The 23500-nt window shown below is 42.7% G+C and overlaps 2 protein-coding genes across 7 annotated transcripts in view; both read left to right on the top strand.

The window, feature by feature from the left end:
* The window catches only part of COL24A1 (collagen type XXIV alpha 1 chain), a 286537-nt gene extending 284510 nt beyond the window's left edge, over window positions 1–2027 (top strand). For all 6 annotated transcript variants that reach the window (XM_059728018.1, XM_059728017.1, XM_059728015.1 and 3 more), the window contains one exon: window positions 208–2027. In XM_059728018.1, the coding sequence (XP_059584001.1) occupies window positions 208–354 (147 nt within the window). In that variant the 3' untranslated portion in view covers window positions 355–2027. The remainder of the gene's footprint in view (window positions 1–207) is intronic.
* Window positions 2028–3152: 1125 nt separating this feature from the next.
* Window positions 3153–23500, top strand: part of ZNHIT6 (zinc finger HIT-type containing 6) — a 51759-nt gene continuing 31411 nt past the window's right edge. The window contains exons 1-8 of the mRNA XM_014594597.3: window positions 3153–4282; window positions 6808–6873; window positions 6964–7070; window positions 7154–7239; window positions 8827–8930; window positions 19481–19549; window positions 20629–20709; window positions 21880–21960. Of these exons, the coding sequence (XP_014450083.3) occupies window positions 3237–4282; window positions 6808–6873; window positions 6964–7070; window positions 7154–7239; window positions 8827–8930; window positions 19481–19549; window positions 20629–20709; window positions 21880–21960 (1640 nt within the window). The 5' untranslated portion in view covers window positions 3153–3236. The remainder of the gene's footprint in view (window positions 4283–6807; window positions 6874–6963; window positions 7071–7153; window positions 7240–8826; window positions 8931–19480; window positions 19550–20628; window positions 20710–21879; window positions 21961–23500) is intronic.

Below are 23500 nucleotides of genomic sequence, written 5' to 3'. Positions count from 1 at the left end.
GTGCAGGGTCCCTATTCTTCAATTCTGGCACAGAATAAGAGATGCATCCCAATTTTTGGAGGCCTGATTTTTGAGGGGAAAATGCATGTGGTATACAAGTGAATATGGTATGTTCACTTGTATCTCTGACTTTTTGCATTCCAGATTCTCTCTGTTATGAAATAACCTGTTGATATATATTTAATCCTCTAATTCTATGCATTCCAGATCCAAGACGGCAACTGGCATAAGACACAGTTCTACTTTCACACTCAGGACACTAACCAGCTTCCAGTTGTTCAAGTGCATTCATTTCCTCATCTTAAACCAGGACAACAGCACTTCTTAGAAAGTGGTTCAGTGTGCTTTCTTTGAGCTTCCTGACCCTGCTCTGGTGTATCATATCACGGTGGAATTGCTTCAGACAACAAGTAGGGTTTTTTAGGGGGGTGGTTTTAAGAAAAATGAATTTAAGCTGAAATCATCATGAAACTGTGGAAGCATTTTAAAGCAAATTGTTAGTTGTATCTTAAAGAATCTCAGGAAGAAAAAGACTTCCTCCTAAGAAGGAGAAATGGCATTTAAAATAGACTACAACAACATTGATAAAAGATTTTAATTTTTTTTAATATTGGCTGGTGCTTTTGTGTATGATTCCCTGGAACTCAGCACTATATACCTGAACAAGAAATTCTTTGGGACTTCTAGTGTTCTCAGTAACCTATTTCATAGCACTGTACAAGACACCCTAAGGAAGCTGGAGACATGCAGTACAAAGGAGCAATACTGGCTAATGCTCCCAAATGTGCAATAGCTTACATACGAGAGTAAATTATGCCACAGTACAATAAAGGGTTTTTTTTAAAACACAAAGTTTTATTATAGTCCTCTGTGGACACATCATCTGAACAGATGGTACACTACCTCTTACATGTTTCCTGTTTGTGTTGCCTGGTGCTCTTCTTAACACAAGGTGCTTGTGGCTTAAGTAGATATTATTTGATTTCCTTTTTCTCTTTCAGACTGTATGTACTGGTTACATCGAGATATGTTTCTGTTGTAAGAGTACCTATTTTAAATTGTTGGTCACATACTTTGTTACAAGGAAAACCATTATTTATGTGAAAATTTTTAAACGTGTATGTTTATTATTGTGAAAGTGGCATGAAACAGCACATTGTATATGGTGCTTATGGGCTGGACAGCTTTTTTAGCCATTGTAAAATAGTAGGAAAGCTGCATACAGTAGTTTTGGTCTGTAATTTCTGTACTGCAGTTAACTATTTTAAACGTCCAACGGCGTCTAGGGGATATATTGTGTATATATTTTGTAACTTGTTGAAATTTTTAATGCAGCATGTCTTATGAAGAGCTGCTGTTAAATTATGATAATCATAATCATTTCAGCAACTCAGAAATTCCATTTTTCATGATACTATTGGACAGTTCCAGTTTTCTGTTATTAAATTGAGCCTAAACTGTTCAACCCTCAATTTTGAACAAAATTACACTTCTGCCATTTAAACTGTAATTCTAAAAGGCTTTGCAAACACCATGCCTGCATCCGTTATCAAAGAAATGTTAATTCAGTAACACACAGCAAAATTATACCTCACTGTACTTGAAGGGGAGTTTTCAAACAGCAATTCATTTACGCCATGTTTATCCACAGTAGACCACACTTACCCAACTATAATAAAATGTGCTTCAAAAATAACTGTTTCTCTCTTATCATTTTGGTTCCTCTTGTTTTCAGCAACCATGAGAAGTGTACATGGACTCTCTTATTGTAGCAAATTATTTTTATTACCAAGGGAAGCATATATATATAGAGAGAGAGAGAGAGATCAATATGTATATTGATATCTATAGATCTATAATATCAATCATGGTCATACAGGATACTGCAAGGTTGTTCACTTTTAGAACACAAAAATACCTGGTCCTCCAATTTTAATCCTTGTGCTGAAATATCAGTTGTATTCCCTAAAAACCATGAAATATGTTTAATGTAAAGAAACAAAATAAAGAATGATATATTAAGGGTAGTGGAGAAGTTGATTCAGTCTTTCAACTGCTACTTCAATGTTTTAAAAGCAGCATCATTACACATGTGCAACTGGGATCATATTGTACATATTTGTTTTTTGGAAGAATGACATCTTTGTAGAAGCTGGGGTTTCTCTATACTTCTACTAATATCGTTCTCCTGAGGGCCCTGCTGCACGTTCAGATGAACGCTGGATGGAAACCAGCTGTTACCCATTTTCGAGCACTAACTCTGTAGCTGGTTGGCTCGCTTTATAACTGGATAGTCATTTTATGGTGCGATAATTACAGTGCTCATCACCCACCTGCAGTTATTACACAATGGACCAGTGACTGGTGCACAATACGTAGCACGTAGCAGGGGCCTCGTTGTCACTGAAACCTTTAGAGCTTATTCTCAATGGTTGGTTTATTGCCGGCGCTTCTGCTTCCCAAAGGCAGCGCTGTGTTAAAAGAGCAAGTGCCTTTTTAGATGTTAACAAGTTATTTAACAGTAACCATGTCACAACCCCGTGCTTATCCCGCGTCCAAGTGTTATTGTAGCTGATAAGCCCGGTTCCTCGACACCACTCAAATGCGAGGAGGTGCAAATATTTTTGCGAGGTGGTTGGTTGTATTTTTGCGAAGAGCGTTTAACCCTGAGGAGCCACCTCAGTACCTCCCCTCCGCGTCCACGTTAACCTTTTTTTTTTCAAAAATATTTATTGACAGACCGAAACGCACTTGGGCAGTTAAACGAGATCAGTCCCTACGGCTAAGGGCCTTGGGGCTCAGGGGAAACACCCAGTGCGGAGCGACCGCCGCACCGCCGCCGCCTCATTGCGGGAAGTCCCCGGAGCACCGCGCCCGCCACAGCCTCGGCCCCCCCGGCCCTGCGCCAAGCCGCGGGCCTGCAGCCAGCTCCGCCGCCCGCCCCGCGGCCGCGGTAGAAGCTGCCCCCGGGGCCAGGCCCACGCCTCCCTTTGCACGGGACAGCCCAGCCCACCCCACGACCCCACCGGCTGGGCAGCTCCCGCCGGTGCCTGCGGCGCCTCCTGGCGGCGGGCGGGGGCGCGGAGGGCAGACGTAGCCCCGCCCCCGCCGGCGGCAGCCGGGCGGACCCGCCAGAGGGCGCCGCGCCGCCGCCAAGCGCCGCCGCGTGTCGCAAACGCCGCAGCTGGGCGCGGAATCCGGCACCGGCGGCTGCACCACGCGCGGCGGCGGCTGCCATGGAGGGGACCGCGGCGGCGGTAGCGACGGAGCTGGCTGCGATGGCGGAGGCGAGCGCGGCGGCGGCGGCTTCTTGCGCTGAGGCGGAGGTGGCGGCGGTTCCTGTGGACGTGGAGGCGGGGGCCGGCGCTGCTTTCCCGGACGCGCCTCCCCTGGAGGCGGAGGCGGCTCTCCCCGTGGAGGTGGAGGCAGCGCCCCTGGCGGCGGAGGCGGCGGCAGCGGTAGCTGCTGCTGGGCCCCTGGCGGTAGCGGCGGCAGCGGTTCCCGTGGAGACAGGGGTGGAAGCGGCTCCCCTGGTGCCGAAGCTGGAGGCAGCAGCTCCCCTGGTGCTGGGGGCAGTGGCGGCATCAGCGGGTCCCATGGAGGCAGAGGCATCTCCCTTGGCAGCATCTCCCTTGGCGGCATCAGTGGGACTGGTGGAGGCAGAGGCATCTCCAGAGACGTGTCCTTCTCTTTTGGCAGCAGTGGAGGCAGCGGCAGGATCCCTGGAGGAGGCAGGAGTGGCAGCAGCAGCTCCTCTGGCGCTGGGGGCACTGGCGGCATCAACGGGTCCCATGGAGGCAGAGGGTGGGGCAGAGGCATCTTCTTCCCTGTTGACAGCAGTGGAGGCAGCAGCAGCAGCAGCTCCCCTGGCGGCAGAGGCAGGAGCAACAGCAGTGGTCCCCATGGAGGTGGAGGGAGAGGCGGCATCAGCGGTTCCCGTGGAGGTGGAGGCATCTGCCTTGGCAGTATCAGCAGTTCCCTTGGAAGTGGAGATAGAGGCAGGGGCAGACGCATCTGCAGAGGCATCTCCCTCTGTGTTGGTAGCAGCTGAGGCAGCAGCAGGACCCCTGGTGGCAGCGGAGGAGGCAGGAGTGGCAGCAGCAGCTCCCCTGGTGGCGGAGGCAGGAGCAATAGCAGTGGTTCCCATGGAGGTAGAGGCAAAGGTGGCTTCTCTGCCAGCGGCAGTGGAGGCAGCAGCGAGCCGCAGTGGGCTGGGTGCAGAGGGTGGCCCAGGCAGCACTGTACAGCCAGCACACAGCCGTGGGAAGCTGTCCCTACAGAGGTGAGCACCCAGAGCTGTTACAGCAGCTGCTCCCTTCCCCCCTGCACTCCCCCAATCCACCATGGGTGTTGTTGGGCTGTCCATGTCCCGCTGGACTGGTTGGGGATGAGGACGTGAGATCTGCATCCACGGGTGCAGTGGTTGCCCAGTCCAGCCTGGTCCCAGTGGGTACCTCCTACATCTCCTGCAGTTTGTTTTTTTCAGCCCTTTGCCTGCAACGGCACAAGGCGGATTCGTGCCTGATCCAGCCTCCGATCTATGCCATGCCTCCTGTCCTGGGCACAGGGCTGCATGTCCACAGGGGCAGATAAATGTGTTCTCATTCTGCGACCATGCCCCAGGCAGAGACAGGTCCTGTGCGCTCCAGCTGCCCTTTGCCTCTAGTACTGCCAAAAAGTGTGAGTTGCTGCACAGAGTCAGGGCGGGGCGGGCCTCTTTACCAGGGTGCTCACAAGCTGTGGGTCATTCTGCAGCCTGCAAACAGGTCCATTTTCTTTCTAATAGTGTTAAAACTCTAGCGGTGATTCTCAGCCAGGGGCCCGTAGCACCCAGAGTGCCTTGAGATCTTTTGAAGAGTTCTGTGAGAGGCCACATAGTGCTAAGTATGCAAACATGGTTCATAAGATAAACTCAAGAGATTTCACAGAGGACCTTGTGGTATCCAAAACATTGATCTGTTGCAGTCTTTCAGAGTTCTTTGCAACGGAAGAGTTGCTTATCTTCTCTAGTCAGAAACATGGGTGAAGACTGCAAGTTGGCATTTTCCAAGGGGTGCCTTGAGTCTCAAAAAGGTTGAATACCCCTGCTTTATAGCAGGGGTGTCAAACACATCTGTCTCCATGTGCGGCGCAGCACAGCCAGGGGTGTGTAGTGTGTACCCCAGACTGACTAAGTGCAGCACTGCATGTTGTGCCTGTCCCAACCAGGCTGAACCATTTGTGGCACATGTTTTGGGACCTGCTGTACATGGCACCTGCTCCAGCTAGTCTGAGACCTATGTTGCATGTGACAGAGGCAAGTGCTGCATGTAAGCAGATCCCAGATTAGCTAGAGGAGGCACTGTCATGTGAAATGCAGTCCCAGAGCTATCAGGGTAGGTGCAATGTGTGTGGCATGTTAAGAGTGGGCACCGTATGTGGCACAGTCTGGCCGGGGCAGCCACTATGTATAGCGCTTCTAGAATCCACACTACATGCTCCCAGCCAGACTGTGCTGCACATGATGCCCATTCCAGCCGCTCCAGGACAGCCCTTTGTGGGTATACTCAGACCCGGGGACAGGATGGCAGGGCTTCATGGGCCATAGGATTAACACCCCTGCTTTATAGTATAATGTGTATAATCCATATATGGATTAATTTTCTTGCCTGGAAAAATATTGCGAAGCATGGTCTGCATAACAGGATCCAGTTGAAAACAGGGATTTGAAGGGAAATAGCAAGATAGTTCAATTGTTTCTGCTGTGCTGTGTTAAAAAATGACCCATTTTTGTTCCATGATATTATTGTTTTTATTGAAGTAGTTATTGATTTGTTTTATATTATTATTATTATTATTATTGAAATATTTCAATAAGCATTCCAGTTAAAATATCAAAAATGTTTTTCAAGAACTGAAAGGAACTGGAACATTCGTTTTGCATTAAATAGTTTAGCTTAAAAACAGCATACCACTTTTCAATCAAAAACCTTTCCAGTAAAAAAAAAAAATTGAATGCAGCACCTTCCATAATTTTAGTAACATTTTTTTTACAATTGATATTTTTTTCATAATGTGTTTCTTTTACTTGCATACTGCTACTGACTTATGCATTCTGTTGAGGATTTGGTACTCAGATAGGCCTGACTTTTCATCATATCTAGCTGTTAGAGCCCAGTGGAAAAAGCCAAATATATGTTTACCATATCAGCATTTGTTTTAGGGCCATAACATTTTAATGTAATTGCCGGTAGGAGGAAGGGCGGTCTATATCAGTGGGGGCCAACCGTTTTGGTAGACATGCCACAAACCAGCCCTGTATGGTTCCTGAATGCCACTCAAGTCCCCTTCCACTTCCTGATCTGTTGCTCTGTTTTCTGCTCCCTGCCATATTTGCCACTGTGCTGCCTGCCTGCTCCCTGATCTGCCTCATGCCACCCTTCTGTGCCACTTGTGGCAAGCCTGCTGTAGTTTGTCCAGCCCTGCTCTGTGTGATCAAGAATGAAAGAGATGCCACTCCTTAGTTACTCTTTTAGTGGAAGATTTTCAAATGTTCTCCTTGACTTTCAGTGGAGCTGGAGGCTCAGCTACCTTTTGTTTTATAAAATCTTTTTAAAGTCACAGCTTACACCAGGAAAATGTTTTGAAACCTCTGCCTTAGCTACAGCATATTTCTTTTCCTGCTTTCAAGCCTCAAATGACTTCTTAAAATTTTGAACTGCAGACTTTTGAATGTAAAGAACCTGTTTTTTGAGCAAAAGCATTTCTGTCCTTTATCAGAGGCAGTGACCTAAAACCATAAAAAGAGAATTCCCTTCCTTGTTTCAGATGCGAAAGCTGTGGGGGAGAGGAAGCAAAGTACAGGTGTCCCCGTTGCTTGAAGTACTCTTGCAGGTATGTGATCAATGTTATATCGTTTTTGGTCATCTTTTGTCCTGAAGATGGGAAGTTTTCACTTTTGTTTTCTTTTTTAAATCCCTTCAGTTTGCCCTGTGTAAAGAAACACAAAGTTGCACTGAATTGTAATGGAGTAAGGGAGAAGACGGCATTTGTCTCCATAAATGAATTTAGTGATTTGAACCTTTTAAGTGGTAAGAATCTTTCTCAAACTATAAACATCACCACCTTTTTAGGTTAGCATTACATGGTTTTTTCCTGTTCCTTGTATATTCAGATTATCGTTTCCTGGAAGATGTAGGACGGCTGGCTGACAGTGCTGCTCGAGATGTGTCTTTGCATAGACGTACAGCTAACAAAAGTGTAAGTCTCAAGTTTGCAGCTTGGTCAGTCTAAAGTAGAGGTGGACCTGGATTAGAAACTTGGATTCCACCACTAATACATCTCTTGACCTCCAAACGGAGTCATTCCAAATCCGAACTTCGTAGCCTGTCCTTTTCTGTGATGGACTGAAGATACAAATGCACTTGAATTTTAGGCTTGGAATTCTGTGTCTGCTGCCCAGACCTAAGTTAAGGGAAAACTCCACCATTGTATAAGAGAAGTGATCATTTTCCAAAATCTAATTGCTAAAAAGTAATTACTAAAACTATATGTTGTAAAAATAATTGATATGTTTATTTTTGCTTTTCTATGATATATAAAAAAAAATTCTTGAAAGTTTTTCTTCAACATTTTTATACAAAATTTTCTCATGTAAATAATGGTTTTAATTGCCAAACAGTTGTTATGCAACTATCCGTAAAAGGAAGGGTGGTATTTAGGGAGCACAACAAATTAGATATAAAACTCCAAGGGAGCAAAAAGGAGCTGTAGAAAGAGGAATGCAAAGACAGCCCCTGCTTTATATTACTGTTGTTTTCAAGGATATATGGCTACATGAACCTACCTAAGGTAAACTAGAGAGTAAACTTCTAGTGCATCAGTTTATCTGGGATAACTGCCTGGGCTTTTTGATTTTATTCTGAAGAATTTACAAATTAGTTTATTCTGCTTTCACCGAGTAGAAGTGTATATGCAGACAATTACCATGGAAGTAGCTGCTGTGCTCAAAGTGTGTCATAGCTTACATAAGGTAACTTGTTTGTCCACGCCTGGAATTATAATAACAGAAAAGAAAAAAAAATAAAGCCAAAATAACACTAAAAGAGACCAAATCAGTATTGTGTTCTAGCCCTTTGCAGGTCACCTTTAAATGTCATTTTGAAACATCTTAGTTGAGAAGAGGCCATGTTGATAGCTAGCTGCAAAATAAAATTGAAAAAAAAGTTGGCTTTCTGTTAAGGGCAGACAATTTATACAGTCATAGGTGAGCACTTTCCAGTATATCACAATGGTGGCAGGAGGTTAAATGCATCCAAGGTGTTGAGATGGTGGGATGCTAGGGGTTATAAGTAGGGAACTACTGAAATCACGATTGTGCGATTTTTTTTATTTTTTTTTTGCGGAAACCATAATTTTGGGTGGGCTCCACACTTTTGGCAAGCTCAGTGGAAAAAAATAGCACCCCCCTCAAGGCTTCTCAGCTTGCCGGTAAATTTCAGGTGGGGGAGATGTTATATAAAAGCTTATACCCGAGCTTTTGGGTATAAATATCCTTCGTCAGGCTGAGGAAGTGATGCTTGATTGCTAAGAAGAATTTTTCCAAGTATTTCAGTTAGTCTAATAAAAGATATCAGATTTACCCAAAGAACCTTATCTGCCTGATTTTTTAGATTTCTTTTGTTTTGCCTATAAATACAAATTTTATATATGGTTGATCCTGTATTCCAAAGCATCTGCAAAAGATTTTCATTCCAGGGCAATTCTTTTTGGTTCAGTGTTAGATTTGCAAGACAGAAATAATCAATATTTTCATCTTTCACCTATTTTGCTTTTATTTTCTGGTAGATAAATGTATTGAAAAGCCGAGCTCGGAAGTACAACATCCACTTGAAAACGTTACCTATTGGATTTTCAAAAAGGAGAGAAAATACAACCTTCTTCAATATTAGGTGAGTTTCTAATTAGTTTGAAGCATGGGAACACTGATAAGAAAATCTTCCAATAACTGTTATACAAGCACTTCCTTCTCTAGTTTATTTGGCAGATCAAAGATTTTTCAAGGTCACATGCCACTTCTTCTGATAGACTTGTGTAAGATAGTAGTAAATAGTGCATAGAAACATAAGTGTAGAGAGATCCTTGGGAAACACTGACATGGTAGCAGCTGGTATCTCTTACAGCCCAGTAGTACTCAGTGCAGTTGCTTGTTCAGGTTCTTCAGTGATGATTTGTTCCCCAGACTTCAGCTGGTCCAAAAGTGTTCACTGAATGGCTTAATCAGAAAAAGAAGCACTTAAGTTATTAGCATGACATCACACTATGATTGGTAATGCTAGTCAATGAAGCATTTTCTTTGTATTTGGGGTTTTTTTTTCATAAGTAAGTTAAGTATAGGCTTTTACATGTGGACATAGATGTGGTAAAGGAATACAGCTTTTAATAAAAGTGGCTTTGCTTTGGTGTTTCCTTGCAGAGAATTCTTGGGTTTAAATTAATCTGGCAGCTTTGACAGCCATTGCTTTATACTACAAGTTATCAGCATTTAACAGTAAGGAAATAATATACTGGTAAGCTCCATGTCTGTAATAAGGACTACTAATTTGCTTTCTGTTCAAAGGTACTCCAGGGTGAAAGAAATGCTTAAAGAGAAAAGGTGCCAATTGCTAAAAATCCCTCCCATTCAGGAAGGGCAAGACAGTGAATATAAATCTGGGTTATTACCAAAAGAAACACTTTCAAACATGTAATACTGTAAACACAAAGCTACATGGGCTTGATAACGAGTGCTTTGGTGTGCACTATATATGCATATCCAGAGTTAATTTATGTCAGTGTTAATTCAGGGGGAAAATACCAGTAATGCTTTATTTAGCTTCTGTTAATAGCCATGTGGGGCAGTTATTTCCCTAGTGGTCCCTTCTTTCTCACCTGTCCTCCCTTCCCTACCTAGCTCTATTAGTTAAGAGTTAGGGAGGGGTGCTTATCATTGGTTTTGATCACAGTCTTGGTTTCAGAATGGTTTTCCTGTGCAGCTAATCTCTTATTTATGGGTAATGAATAATTATCACATAGTCAAATTTTAGTGGCTAACCACTAGGTGTCTCTCTTGTAATAAATTAATGAGCAGGTTTGTAAAACAAATTAACAATCTAACTTCTTCTGTGTTAAAGCAGTTTGTTTCCTATTGGTGCAGAAACTTTCTTAGCAGAACCTAATGCTGTATCAGAAATTTTAGTTTTCTGCATTGTCTAACTTAAGTGACTGCCATGAAAATACACAGGAGAGGTTAAGGGGGAAAAGAAATCTCTCAAGTCATCATTAAGATTTCTTTTTGCTTTTTTACATGTGAGGAAACATCTCTGATTTCCTCGGGACAGACCACAGAGTAATCCCCAAATTCTGCTGACCTTGAGCCATCTGACTAGCACCACGAATGAAAGAGACCTGGAGATAATAATAGACCACAGTATGAATATGAGCTGGCAGTGAGATGCTGTAGCAAGTAGAGCAAATAATATTCTGGCATGCATCAGTCTTACCACTATACTAGGGGAGTACATCGAGGGCTTGGTAAGCAACTGTTCACTAGGGCACCCAATGGGAAAACTAGGAACAATGCCCACAAACTCCTGGAAGATAGATTCAGGCTCAACATTAGGAAAAACTTCTTCACAGTCAGGGTGTCCAGATTGTGGAATAAGCTCACTCCAGAGGTGGTGCAATCATCTACCCTGGAAATCTTCAAGAGGAGACTGGATGTTCACTTTGCTAGGGTCACCTGACCCCCAGTTATCTTTCCTGCTTGGTGCGGGGGCTGGACCCGATGATCTTCTAAGGTCTCTTCCAGCCTTACAATCTATGAATCTGTGCAGAGGCTTTTTGCCTCCACCTTGCCTGTTGGCACATGATTTTCCTCTACCAACAGTAGAGGAACTTCATGGAGAGATGTGGAAGAAGTTCTGTTTCACTGAATTTCTGCTTCTGGGAATCCCCAAACTACTGATGAAATTACTTCCTTGAGGAATCTGCTGAGGGTTTTGTGAGCCCAGCATGTCTTCCCTGGAAGACTCACTGGAGATGTGGGTGCAGGGGCTGATCTAGAGGGAGGGTAGGGATATGTCTGCACCCCGCTTTCAAACTGGGCTATGCTGTAGGAGCCCTTAGGTGAGTGTGCATCTGAAATGTGGGGGAGTGACAGAGTGGCCAGGACCCCAATACATGTGTGGAATAGGAAGGGTTCTTGTATCTGTGGCTAAGAATAGAGGGCATACAAGCTGCACAAATGAGGTCTCCCTTTTTGCTCAGCAGTGCAGGATACAGCCAGGCACAGACTAATGAGCTGCTCTTAAGTAGTGTGGCTTTCCACCTTTTTACCTTACAAAGATACTTTAACTTGCCTCTGCTAATACATGGCTTAAAGCAGATTGAATGTATTGCCAAATTGAATTGAATGTTCACTTTGGCTAATGTTTGTGAACTGAAAGGAATTTTAAATTATAGTGGGATTAGTATATGACTTGTAGGTAAATAGTTAAGCATTGAACTATTTTAGGCATTGTCAGGATAAAATGGAGCAAGGCAATGGCCTGCTTTGTTCTGCACCATGACATCTTTTTCTTGGAAATGTTAGTCCTTCACTGCAGGTTTCTAATCTCTCCAGGGAAAGCATTGCCATCTGTTCTTTAATACCTAATAGAAAGTAGTCCCCTTTTTCCTGCAAATAACTTTGTAGACAGTGGGAATAACATGGATATGAAAGGTGGTTGTTTAAAAACAAAAAGTTTTAAGGTGCCATTTAGCTTCCACTGGGGGAAAGAAATGCATCCCAGATACCTGTTCCATCCATAACGGAGCAAGTGTTGCTACTTATCAAGGCTGAGCAGGCTGCCTTTTCTTGCAGGTTGTTATTCTCCTTTTATTAAATTAGAGTAATAGCTCAGTTCTGGGTGAGGGTGAGAACAACTTTTTGTTTAAAGGTTATCCTTTCATTGCTCTATAATCCACATGCTTTTTGAAAATTCTTTGCCTTGAAACTTGGTGAGCCTTAGGGAAGGAGAGAACAGAGTAAGTTGACTGATCTAAAAACTGGGGTAATTTGCACAAAATATCAAATGACCCTAAGATGATTGTCCTTCTACCAGAAAAATTCCAATAGTGTATTATGTTTGACAGATTCCACCACCTGGCAGAAGGGTGAGTGTGCCTACACAAACCTACAGTGCTAGCAAAAGCCTTCTCTCACTCAGAGAAGGGGCTCTGCCACTGCAAGGGCACTCTGCTTTGCTGGCAGAGTCTAAATTCTTCTGATAAAATTATGTAGTGTTGGCCAGGCATGAATCGCTTTATGTTCAGTGTTTGACTGGAGAATCCATGTACTTAATACATTGTATCCCTCCATAGGATGCCATGCAGGGTTTTCAATCCAAATCTGGAGTCCTATGAACAAGAGATTCTGAAGGTTACATCCCCCTGGAGAAGGGGATTTTTTTCATGGTTGACAGATATGTTTTTGTGCACACCTGGGGAACCAAACTGCTGTGGACTTCATATAGTTTAGTTATTCAACTTTTATGCCAACTGTTGCAGGGTCATAACTTTGGTAGCTGGTGGTAAGCTAAAGTAGGTGATCTTTAGGGCTTTAGAAATGACATCAAAGGAATCTTCTCTGCTTCCTAGGTGCCATGATGCTGTCTTCTTTCCCCATTCTTCCCCAAAAAGAAGGCCTAAGTCAGTTGATATTTGGCTTTGATAATTAACTATTTGAGAATAAATGTTCTGTGGACTTTGAAATGGCAGCGATGCATGGCTAGATTCAGTGGAAATCACACGTGATCCTGGAAATTATGGCTGGAGATCCTGTTGTTATCCATGTTTAAGAAGTCAAGTTATGCTTTGCTTTATTTTCACGCTTATTTTCCAACACCCCTTACATTATGCTGGTAGCAGCATGCTTCAAATTTCCCAGGAGTACATACTCAACCACTTTAAAATAATGAAAAAGTACTATATTTAAATAATGCTAAGATGTACACTCTGCTCAAAAATGCAAAGATATTTTGAGCTAAATGTATGCTCTCAGGGCTGATGAACCTAAATCTGTGTGTGCAGCTTTGCTTTTTTGCTTACTATCTGGGCCGTATCACAATGTGATTTTTTTTTTTCTTTCCCTCTGCTCACAAGAATGGAAGAAAGGTAGTTGAATTACTGGAATGTTGCTCTCAGATGATCTGAGAGCAGGACTAGTGCATTGTAACTTAGTAGCTCATAAAAATGAAGGGGTATCTTATCAATGCGAGGTAAAGTTACACCCAACTGAAGCACTTGTTATACTGGTTTACTAAAGATCTTTTGGGAACCTGGATGCTTTAGCTCTCATAGCAGCTGATGAATGACTTTCCTCTTTTCTGATTCTGTGAAATAATTTTTGTTTCTTTTTTGTTTCAGGGGGGAGGGAGAAGGGTTAAAATTTGGGCTACTTAACCTTTGTTTCTGCAGAACGCGTCAGTCCTAACCTGCATTGCAGTATATATGGTTAGTAAGGTGTCCTGCTGTCCTGAAGCCATGGAAAACCATTTGCCTTACAAAGGAAATGCACTTAGTGCAGTTGGAGACTAGTTCAGCTTTCAATCGATATAACACAACTTTATTGTTTAAACATTGAATCTCAGTTGGAAATTAGTTACGCTTCAACAAAGTAGGGGTCCCTTCTGCTGTCTAATATCATTAGAACTGTAGCTGTAATACTAGCATAAAACAGGGTTTCTTCATATTAACTTTTAAACTATTGCTCATTTGTTTTAATGAGAGTTCTGAGTTTTGCAAGAGAATCCAGTCACTTACTTGGACTGGACATTTGCCTAAATCAGGTTAGGGCACTCTGATCAAAAGAAGTAGACACTTAACCCCCTACTCAAATTAAGCTGCACAGTTGTGAGCAAGGTAGGTCATGACGTGATGCATCAGTTTTCAAAGATAACTGGTATTTTGTCAAACTTCTCTATTCCCTCTTTCCTGCTTTATAAGTGCAGAAAAACGTTTGCACAGCAGATGCTATTGTATTTGTGAGCATGCAGATACCACATACTGTAAAAAAACCCAAAAACTTCTTCTAGTGTCTGTTTTCCAAATAGGATACATTCCTTAGTGAGTCATTATCTGTCACAGAGTGATGCTGTAAGTGGAATTTATTAGAACCAGAATTGCCCTTCATGTGTTACAATACCTTGAAAAATTTGGGACTTTCAGTCTGTTTCCTTTTATATAGAGAGAGACTTTGTTCTCTGTATTTGAGGTCACTAGAAATGTATTCTACTATGCATTGTTTTTTCATGATTAAAGTTAGGAGTTTCCTGTTGGCAAGCAGAGATTTGAATGGCATTTGCTGGCAAGTTTTTTCATAAGATTATGAATGAAACAATCTTATTGTTGCGGTACGTTTTATTTTGCATTAATCAAGGCTAACTTCTGCAACTGGGTTGATATAACAGTTGAGAGAACAGTCAAATGCTTTGAAAATTACTTAATAGAAACATTAATTTTGTCATTTCAAATGGAAGAACATCAAGTAAACTATCAAAATTCCCTGTTGGTCAAGCACTTCTAATGATGTTGATTTTTTTTTTTCTCATCTTGCTTCTCTCCATAATTTTATGTAAACTTGATGACAAATACAAACAAGTTTTAGTGTAGGGTAGTGGTTTTCAACTTGTGTGTGGTCCATGCACCCCTGGAGGCATGTGCCTCCCTGGATTTGTGTGTGGGGCAAGGGTGGCTGCCTGCTGTGGGCTTGGGGCCAAGGGCTGTGCTAGCCTCTTCCCCATGGTGGGGCTGGGTCGGGGTGAGTGGGGGTGGGGCCAGCTCATCTGCCTGGAGCAGGCGGCAGTGGCACTACTAGGGGTGGCTATGGGGGCGGAGCTATGGCAAGGGAAAGGTAGCAGAGTGAAGTGCTCCAAGCAGGGGAGGTGCTGGGGGGAGCTTGGTGGGCTATAGCCATCCCAAAAATCCCTGTAGCCACCCCTCCCAGCACTGCCACCACTGTCCCCCACCCCACCCCCACCCCACATGCAGCTGAGCCCAGCCCCCCACTGGGGAGAGGCTGACACAGCTCCTGACCCCAAGCCCTCAGTAGGCAGTCTCCCCTTGTCCTGTGCACAAATCCTAATTTGTGGTCAACCTAATTTTAAATTTGTTTGTTTTTTTTCCATACATTATTAAAGTAGGAATGAAAAAAGTCAGTCTTTTATGTACATTGGTAGTGTTAGGTTATAAATATGTGCCCCTGGTTGGGGAATTTAATTTAAATAAAATAAAATGAAATTACTTCCAAAAAGATGGGCATGGTCTAATCACGCAACTGCCTTCAAAGAGTGTATCCAGGAAGGGATCCAGAGAGAGGAACATAGGACAGGTATATGTAAACATTAAAACAAAGGCTAACTTGATGGGGAAAAAATCTAGTTTTCTTGATCTGCTTTGCTGGTGCCTTACTGGGGGGGGTGGGGCCAGTGGTCACTCTGACTCTTGTGCAGTGTTTGGTTGATCTCAAATCTTCTAAAATTGTAGACACATGATTTCTAGATTAACTACCAAAAGATGTGTGCTGTATTTTGGAGACAGATATCATTTTAATATATACTTACTTGTGAATGAGTAAGGAAAAACACAGGGCTAGATTCTCCCATTGTCTCTGTAAATCAGTTATACCAGTAGAAGAGAAAAAAAAAGAAAACCCCAAAGCTCTTTGTCTTCAACCCTCCAGATATACACATTTCTAAATCTCTGAGCTTTCTTGCATAGTGCTGCTTCTCTTAGAGCAGCAGCCTCACAAAGGAGGGGTCTTTCCCCCTCTTTATCTCTATGGGTGCTGTGGATCCAAGGGCAGGGAGATGAGACTGCTGTTGTGTTCTTGCTTTACTTCTGGAAGATTGTGTTCCTAAGTGACAAAATAAGTAAATCACAGATGCAAGGTATCTGAAGGAATGGTTAGCAGAGCACTACTTGGTAGCCAGGAGGTGCTGCTAGAAAGTTAGGGTAGGATTTTAAAAGATATTTAAATACTTAATGGGATTTATGAAAGCATGCAAGCCAGTGATTCTCAACTAGTACTGTTAGGTGGGCAGACACACAAGATAAACCTAGAGATTTCAAATAGAAAGACCACAATAGGGCAGAATGTTTTTGACCCTCTGGATTCCTGAGTTCTTTGCAACAGAAGAATTGCTCTATTACTCTTCCGTAGCGGAGAAATGAGCGAAAGTGAAGAGCTGGCATTTTCTGAATGGTGTTTGGAGTCTAGCAAGGGGTGTTTTGAGTCTATTGATGTTGAGAACCGCTAACATAAGCATTGAAATCAATGAGAAGTAAGCACTTCTGAAAATCCCACTAGGCATCTTGCGTTTCTAAATATTTTTAAATATCTTTCTCTCAGCGTCTACAACAATTATCTGAATTGCGGTGTGTGCTAATAGAAACTGTTTCATTGTAAAGACTGGTGACTATGGCCCTAAACTGAAGTGGGTTTTTAAAAACACCGCTTCAGTTTAGGGCCCTTTAAACCCCTGTGTCATGCACACACCCTGCTGACTTACCTTCCTCTCCAGCAGCCGGGAGGGGAGGGCGAGTTGCCAGCTGGCGGAGTGGTCCCTGGACTGTGGGGGGGGCTGGTGCTTTCCTCCGCAGCAGTGGCAGCCACCTGCCCGCAGGCACCTAGCTCGGGTGGTCCTGGGGGGCACCGCAGCTGCAGAGGGAAGCACTGGGCCCCTGCACAGCTCCGGCAGGCAGGCTCTGGGGTGGGGAGGGGGAAATAGATCAGGCTCACCGCATTACGCTGCTGAATTTCCTACAGCAACTGTAATTAATTCACAATACTCCACCGACATATGCAAACACCGACATCATTAAAGCTGTGCAAAAGCATTTAGCCTGCTTTAAAGTGTTGTGCACACATGCCCTCATTTCACCTACATGCTGCCTATAACATCCAAAAGATCCTACCAGGAAGGGCTATTATCCTGTTCTTTATTTATCTAGCTGCTGCCACCATATTGTTGGAGTGCCTCAAGTATTTAAAAATTTAAAATGACAACAGTCTTGGTGTTTGCTGCCTGCAGAAAAAATAGCTTGTATACATGTATAAAGAAATTACTGAAGAAAAATGCAAATATTAAATAATTTGGGTCAGGTGGGGGGAGTATTTGTTTAGGGAAAACAGTATCTCCTAACAAGTTTGAACAACTGAAAATCAAATTGCCTGCTTTGTAGAGACATTTACAGTTCAACGTATTTTATTTGGGCTTAGAATACTGTGTTCCTGCTTGAAATACCCACAATAGGAATTAAATCTGAATATTGCTGACCTCAAGAGTGTGCTTTATCTCATCCAAAACTATGCTATTTGGTAGCTTTAGAATCATTACTTTGGTATTTAAAACAACCACAAAGTGGCATTCCATGGTAGCTTAATGGCATGGGGCACTTCCAGTAGTGATCTGTTGCTCAACTTCAGTTGACTTTTGTGATTTAAATTGTATCATGTACAAAATGAGTACAGTACGTGTCAATTATATTTGAAGACAATATTACCCAACTGAGTCATAATGGAAAATGAAGTCAGTCGAACCTGGACCCAAGTTCCTTGGTTTTAATATTAACTAGTTATGAATCTGCTTTAGGCTTTATTGCAGCAATATCTGCTATGAACAGTCCTATCACCTTAACTTACAGAATTTGCTGATGTTAAGGGGTGCTTTGCTGTAATCGGAGATAGTAACAGTGTATTTTTTTCTAGTTATTCAGACTTGCTGTGAAAGCCTTATAGTGCACAATGACTTAATATCTTAGTTAAGTCTGAAAGACCCTCCAGTTGCAAGCTCTGTTTTTCACTTTACCTTGCTAATTCCTTTCTGCGTAACAATTCTTGTTTATTTTCAGACCAAAGTGATTTAAAAAAAAAGTGAAGTGAATCACCCAAGCTCGTTTGAATAGTAGTACTGTGAAGATCTGGGAAATGGTATCCCACTCAGCTCTGTTGAGGGGGCCATTGATCCCCGAGCAAGGCCATCTCATGGATGGCCTGTTGCTTCACCAGCCTCTCGGGCATCAGGTATGTGGGGTACCACCGAGTCTCTACATCTTGCATGATTTTGTGCTGCAGGATATCTGGTCAGCTCTGCTTGTTTGTCCTGCAGCATCTTGCCCACCCCACCCCAGTGCTCCGGTGGAAGTAACCTGCCACCTTCCTGCCCTTGGAAATGAGCTTGCTGGCAGTGCTGGTGCTGGTGCCATCACCGGCAGCCCTGTCCCCTTCCAAGGTGTCCCTGACAATGAGGTGGAACTTGTGTTCCACACAGCCAATGCCAGCAAAGTCGGCATCGCAGACTGCCTTGACGATATTGGCCCCATTGTTGGTGACCATGAACCTGTGGGTCAGCTCACTCTGCCCAGCGAGCCACCCCTGCACCAAGTGGTTCATGACCCCTGTGATCTCGGTTGCCCTGTGGGACTCATCCATCGCCTCTGCTTGAAGGAGAGCCCACCGACGGCCTGACTGGTCGCACCAGTGCCCTGTGAGGGAGAGAGAGGCGTGATCACCACCCTGGCTGCTTCAGATGTCTGAGGTGAAGTGTAAGGCCACCTGCGGCCCTGCCTTGCGTAGCTCCTCCCTCAAGTACTGCCTGCATGCCTCATACAGGGATGATACCACTCTCCTACTGAAGGTGGGCACATGGTAGGATGGGGCCACAAGTGCCATGAGCTGCCTGAACCCTGGCCGCTCAACTAAGAATAAGGGCTGGCCATCGAAAGGAAGCATCTCCCCAATGCTCTAGGTGATCTCGCTCGCCATTGCAAAGTGACCTGCTTTCTGTCCGCCTTTCTCCCCTCTGTTCTAGCAGATGCTGTTGGCTGTCTGCAAAGCTCAGCTTGAGAAGAGAAGGGGGCTCAGCCAGTTTCTTAGTTAGCAACACTTGTAATGTCCTGTAGCTAGGGTGTTAACCGAGCAGCTGCAGTGTTCTGCTTCTGCAGGTGCCTGTGCTTTCCCTGAGAAAACACCATGCAGTACTTAACAGTATTTTCAACACCAGGTCTTTTTTTCTTTGTTCTGCCGTTCAAAACCAAGCTTCATATCTTATTTTGAGGTATGTTATATGCAAGAAAATATGGTAATTGTACTGGCTAGAGACCAAAGATGGTCTTATGATTAATGACCTGGACTAGAAGGGATTCAGGAGATCTGGGTTTAATTTCTGTCTCTACTTCCTAATATCTAGTACTTCCTGGGCTATCTTCCAGTAAATTGCTTCATTTTTTTCTGTGCGTCAATTCCTATCTTGTAACATGGGGATAATGGCTATTTATGTTGTAACCTTTTGTTTTTAGCTGTACAAAAGCCATCATCTTGCTTAAAGTCTCTAGACACTAGCATAATATAAATAATAAGCAACAGTTGTTAACTAATACTTGTAATGCATTTGAAATGTACTCAACTTTTCTCTCTCTTTAGGGAACAGAAATTTTACTGGCACCTGAAACTTGTGTTTCCCCACTGTCATGCTGAATACACAATACGAAGGTACCTGAATGTGATGAACAGATTGATGTCATTTGAAAGAAGTTCTCTCCAACTATTTTGATGTTTTCAGCTATGTCTTTTTACATAGTAATGTGAATAAATAAAGCTTTCTTTTTCACTCTTAATGAAGAGACCTTTGGGATTGATTTTTTTTAAGTTGGTTTTGTTTCACCTAGAAGTGTGAACTGAATATTTTGTTTGCACTGAATAGCACAGCTTGTGTATGAAATGTGATACTTTTTGTTCACAAGCATGATGATATGGTGGTGTCTAGCCATACTCCCAGCATCTTTTTATAAGCTATATAATAAAAGTGTCTCTCTGGTAAGATACCCATACTCTTAAACATAGTTGATAGAATGCCTGCAGTTTTGTCTTTTAACAGATACTACAAACTGCATGAAAGTAGAAGTACAGATGTCATTGCTGACTAATTCTTTGGTCATGTGACTTTGGGGCTAGAAAAATCTAAGAAGTAGTTCCTCTCCTGCTTAATGCTGCAGGAACTGGATGTACCCTTTCCAGCCTCAGGGGTGAGTGGAGAATAAGAAGCAAGTTCTCCATTTCCTTCCAGGTGCCAATTAAGTTCTAGTGTTCAATGTGTGCTAGAATTGCTTGTGATATGTTGATGTGCATGTACCGCTTGTATGTATTACTGGACTGGGCAGGATTATGTAAATACAGTCTCCTGAAATTGGCTTTCGTAAATCATTAAATAAAATAGTAGGACTGGAAGAGATGTCAGGAGGTCATTTAGTCCAGTCCCCTGCACAAGGCAGGATCATCCTGACTAAATCATCCTGTCAACTGTTTACCTAACCTACTCTTAAAAGCTTCCAAGGATGGAGATTCTGTAACTTCTTTGGGTAGGCTGTGCTAATGTATAACCTCTTCCCTAATGAGAGAGTTCTTCCTGATATCCAACCTAAATTTCCCTTGCTTCAATTTTGAGATCATTGCTCCTAGTCCTGTCACATATAGCCACAGAGGCTAGTCCATCTCGTATTGCTCTTTGCATGCATAATGAGTCATAAATAATAATGCTGCTATTTTTCTTTTTTCCTTTTTTTTGGTGAAAGGGTGCCAGATGATAAAATGCTAGGTGAAATCCTTAAGCATTATGTTGATCCAGTAGAGTCTGATCCTGTAATTCGTCAAAGGTAGGTGTGATTAGTTGTTAAAATAGCCAAACCTTTAAGAAAAATCTCTTTAATGGTTAACTTCCCACTTTTATTCCACACTCCACAAATGTGAGTTACAATCTAATAATGCACTCTTCACCCTTGTGAAGAAAATCAACTTTAATACTCTTTGAGTGAACTCAAATAGCCATTGAATCTAAATCAATAAAACTTTAAAAAATCAATTATTTAAAAGTAGAGATTAAATTAATAGCCCGATAGTCTTTAGATTTCTAGTATTACTTTAAATCAAAGGTGGGAGAAATGGCAGATCTGGCTGGACTCCATTTCCCAGCAGCTCCTGCTCATGCAGCTCCTGGCTGTCTCCATGAAGACCCCAGTAGTGGCGGGCCTGTGACCACACAGGGCCACAGAACCAGGGCTTGGCCCTGGCCCTGGCCTTGCGCTGTCATGGTCCTGTACTGTCAAGGCCATCTCCCAGGGTCTCCAGGGTGACCAGCAGGCAGTGGTGTAAGCAAGGCACACAGCTGGGTGGGGAGCTGCTCTGGGGCTGGGAAGACCCAGGATCTTGTGGTTGTGACAGCAAGGGGCCGGAGCTGGGGTAGAGCTGTGATCTGCTCCCTGCACACCCCTGCCCACAGAATCCACACGTGCTGCATGCGGGCAGTCGATCGCAGCTGTGCCCTAGTTCCGGTCCCTTGCTGTCACCGCAGCAAGATCCCGGGTCTCTGACCCACCTGCCTTGCTCCCAGCTGTGGACCCATCCCAGCTGTCTGCCCTGCCCTCACGGGTCCTGCCTTCAGTGGTGGGTGAGGGTCAGACGGGCCAGGGTGCCGAGGCAGCAGGGCTGGTCCAGTGGCAGCAGCCAGAAGGAGCTGCTGCCGCAGGGGTGCTGGAAAATGGAGTCTGCCGCAAGCCTGATCCAGTCCATGGACCAGACTTTTCCTACCCCTGTTTTAAATTATGGCATTGTTACTTAAAGAAAAACAATTTTGGATCAGAGCTGTTTTTATAAAATATCAAAAAAACTAGCTATCAGGAAGCCTGAATTTTCATAGACAAGAATACTGTTTTGGTTATTGACTTGTAAAAACATAGTACACTCTCTTAAAAGTAACAGATGCTTTAGACTGCCTTTTGATACGACTGTCAAGGTACCATCAGTTATGACACATTTCCCTTTTTCAGATTAAAAATTTACACAATGTCTCCTGAGTCAGATGTACAAATTTTAATGAAAGTAGAAAACAGGCAACATAACTCTGTCAGGTAAGAAATCTATTTTTGGTATGTAGTCTCAGTTTGTGTATTTTTTTTTAGGAAAAAAAAATATTTTTTAAGTGTGTTTCATAATCATTAGTATTGTTGTCATAAAGGCTAGCATATGTGTGTGTAATCTTTCAGAATAAATAATTTCAATCGAGATACAGGAAATTAAAAATAGTACTTCATTTTCTTTTTAGTAACTCATTGTCTAGGCCTGTGTAAAATTTATCTGAGTTAACCCAGGACACCTTTTTTTCCTCAAGACTATTATCTGGTCAGATTTCAAACTCCAGTTTTTCTGAATGCAACATTTTGAAACTTTTTAAATGTTTTTAGAATTGTATTATTTATTGCACTAGCTCTGGACTACAAAAAATCTGAACCATCAAAATTTAAAAATGTAAAAGCTGAAGAAAGCTATCATATTGTGAAAAACTATTTAGAATACTCAGCCCTCCTGTCACTGTTTATTGTAAAGGTTATGTACTAGCGTTAATACCATATTGTATTGTGGTTGACCAGTAATTCTTAGTTGAAATTCCTAAACTGCATTCCTTTCTTCATCTGTAACAAGCATAGTGTCTTCTAACTAGTCCCTGAAATTTTGCAACCCATTCTTTATTCTTTTTTTTAAAAAAAGGGCACTAGTGGTGATTAAAAACAAACCAAAAAAAAAACCCAACCCTGTGTTTGTTGTAAACGGACAACCTATTTCCTCCATGATTCATTTCATCATACACCCCAGGCAAGAGTGAGTGAATGATATAGTCTGGAATTGAATGACAAAATGAAACTACAAATTCTTGATGTTTTCTCTCAGCCTGCATGTTAATATCTGTAACATCAGTCACTAGTGTCAGCTAGCAGGTCTGTCTTTTCATATGATGTGCCAATTTTTCATTTTGCTTTTTTAAAGTAGTAAGAAGTCTTTGTCAAATTCCATTTCAATTAATAACCTGAAAAAGATGCATCTTTGATTTAAAAAAAAAAAAAACAGCTAAATTTCCTTTACTGTATTTTTTTATTAAAATTTTTAAATATTTTTGCAGACTTCTCAGCTAATAGTGGTCTTTTGCTCAGGTTGGAGAGCAGCAAAAGCATGTTCCAGTTGGTGGTGTTCCATTCTTTGACAAGGAGCATGTGTGCTGCTGAACTTGCCATTTATTTTCTGCTTTTACTGATAAGACTCTTTGCAAGTCCTGGAAGAATAGTGTGTACTTTATGAGGTTCAACTGCTGCAAGAAGTTGATATTATAACTGGCCATCAAAATAATGAAACTGCTTATGTGCTAGCATTTTGTGTTTACAGTTTAAAAATAAACACAGAAATGTAGTGTTTTCCCTCTAGTATGTTTTAGTTAGAGTAATCATAGGTGTAACTGTTGTAGGTACAAAGCGTTTGGGCAAGAAAGGTGACTTTTATTCACAGAGATGGATGTTATGAATTCATACTTTTTAAAAGAAAGAGGCTTCTACAATACAAAAGGATCAGCTCTGTAATACCAGCTGAAAAATTAACCCTCTTGCTAAAAGTGAAGAGATA

The sequence above is a fragment of the Alligator mississippiensis genome, chromosome 5 (assembly GCF_030867095.1).
Source record: "Alligator mississippiensis isolate rAllMis1 chromosome 5, rAllMis1, whole genome shotgun sequence".
NCBI lineage: Eukaryota > Metazoa > Chordata > Crocodylia > Alligatoridae > Alligator > Alligator mississippiensis.
This window is presented reverse-complemented; position numbering and strand designations above follow the sequence as displayed.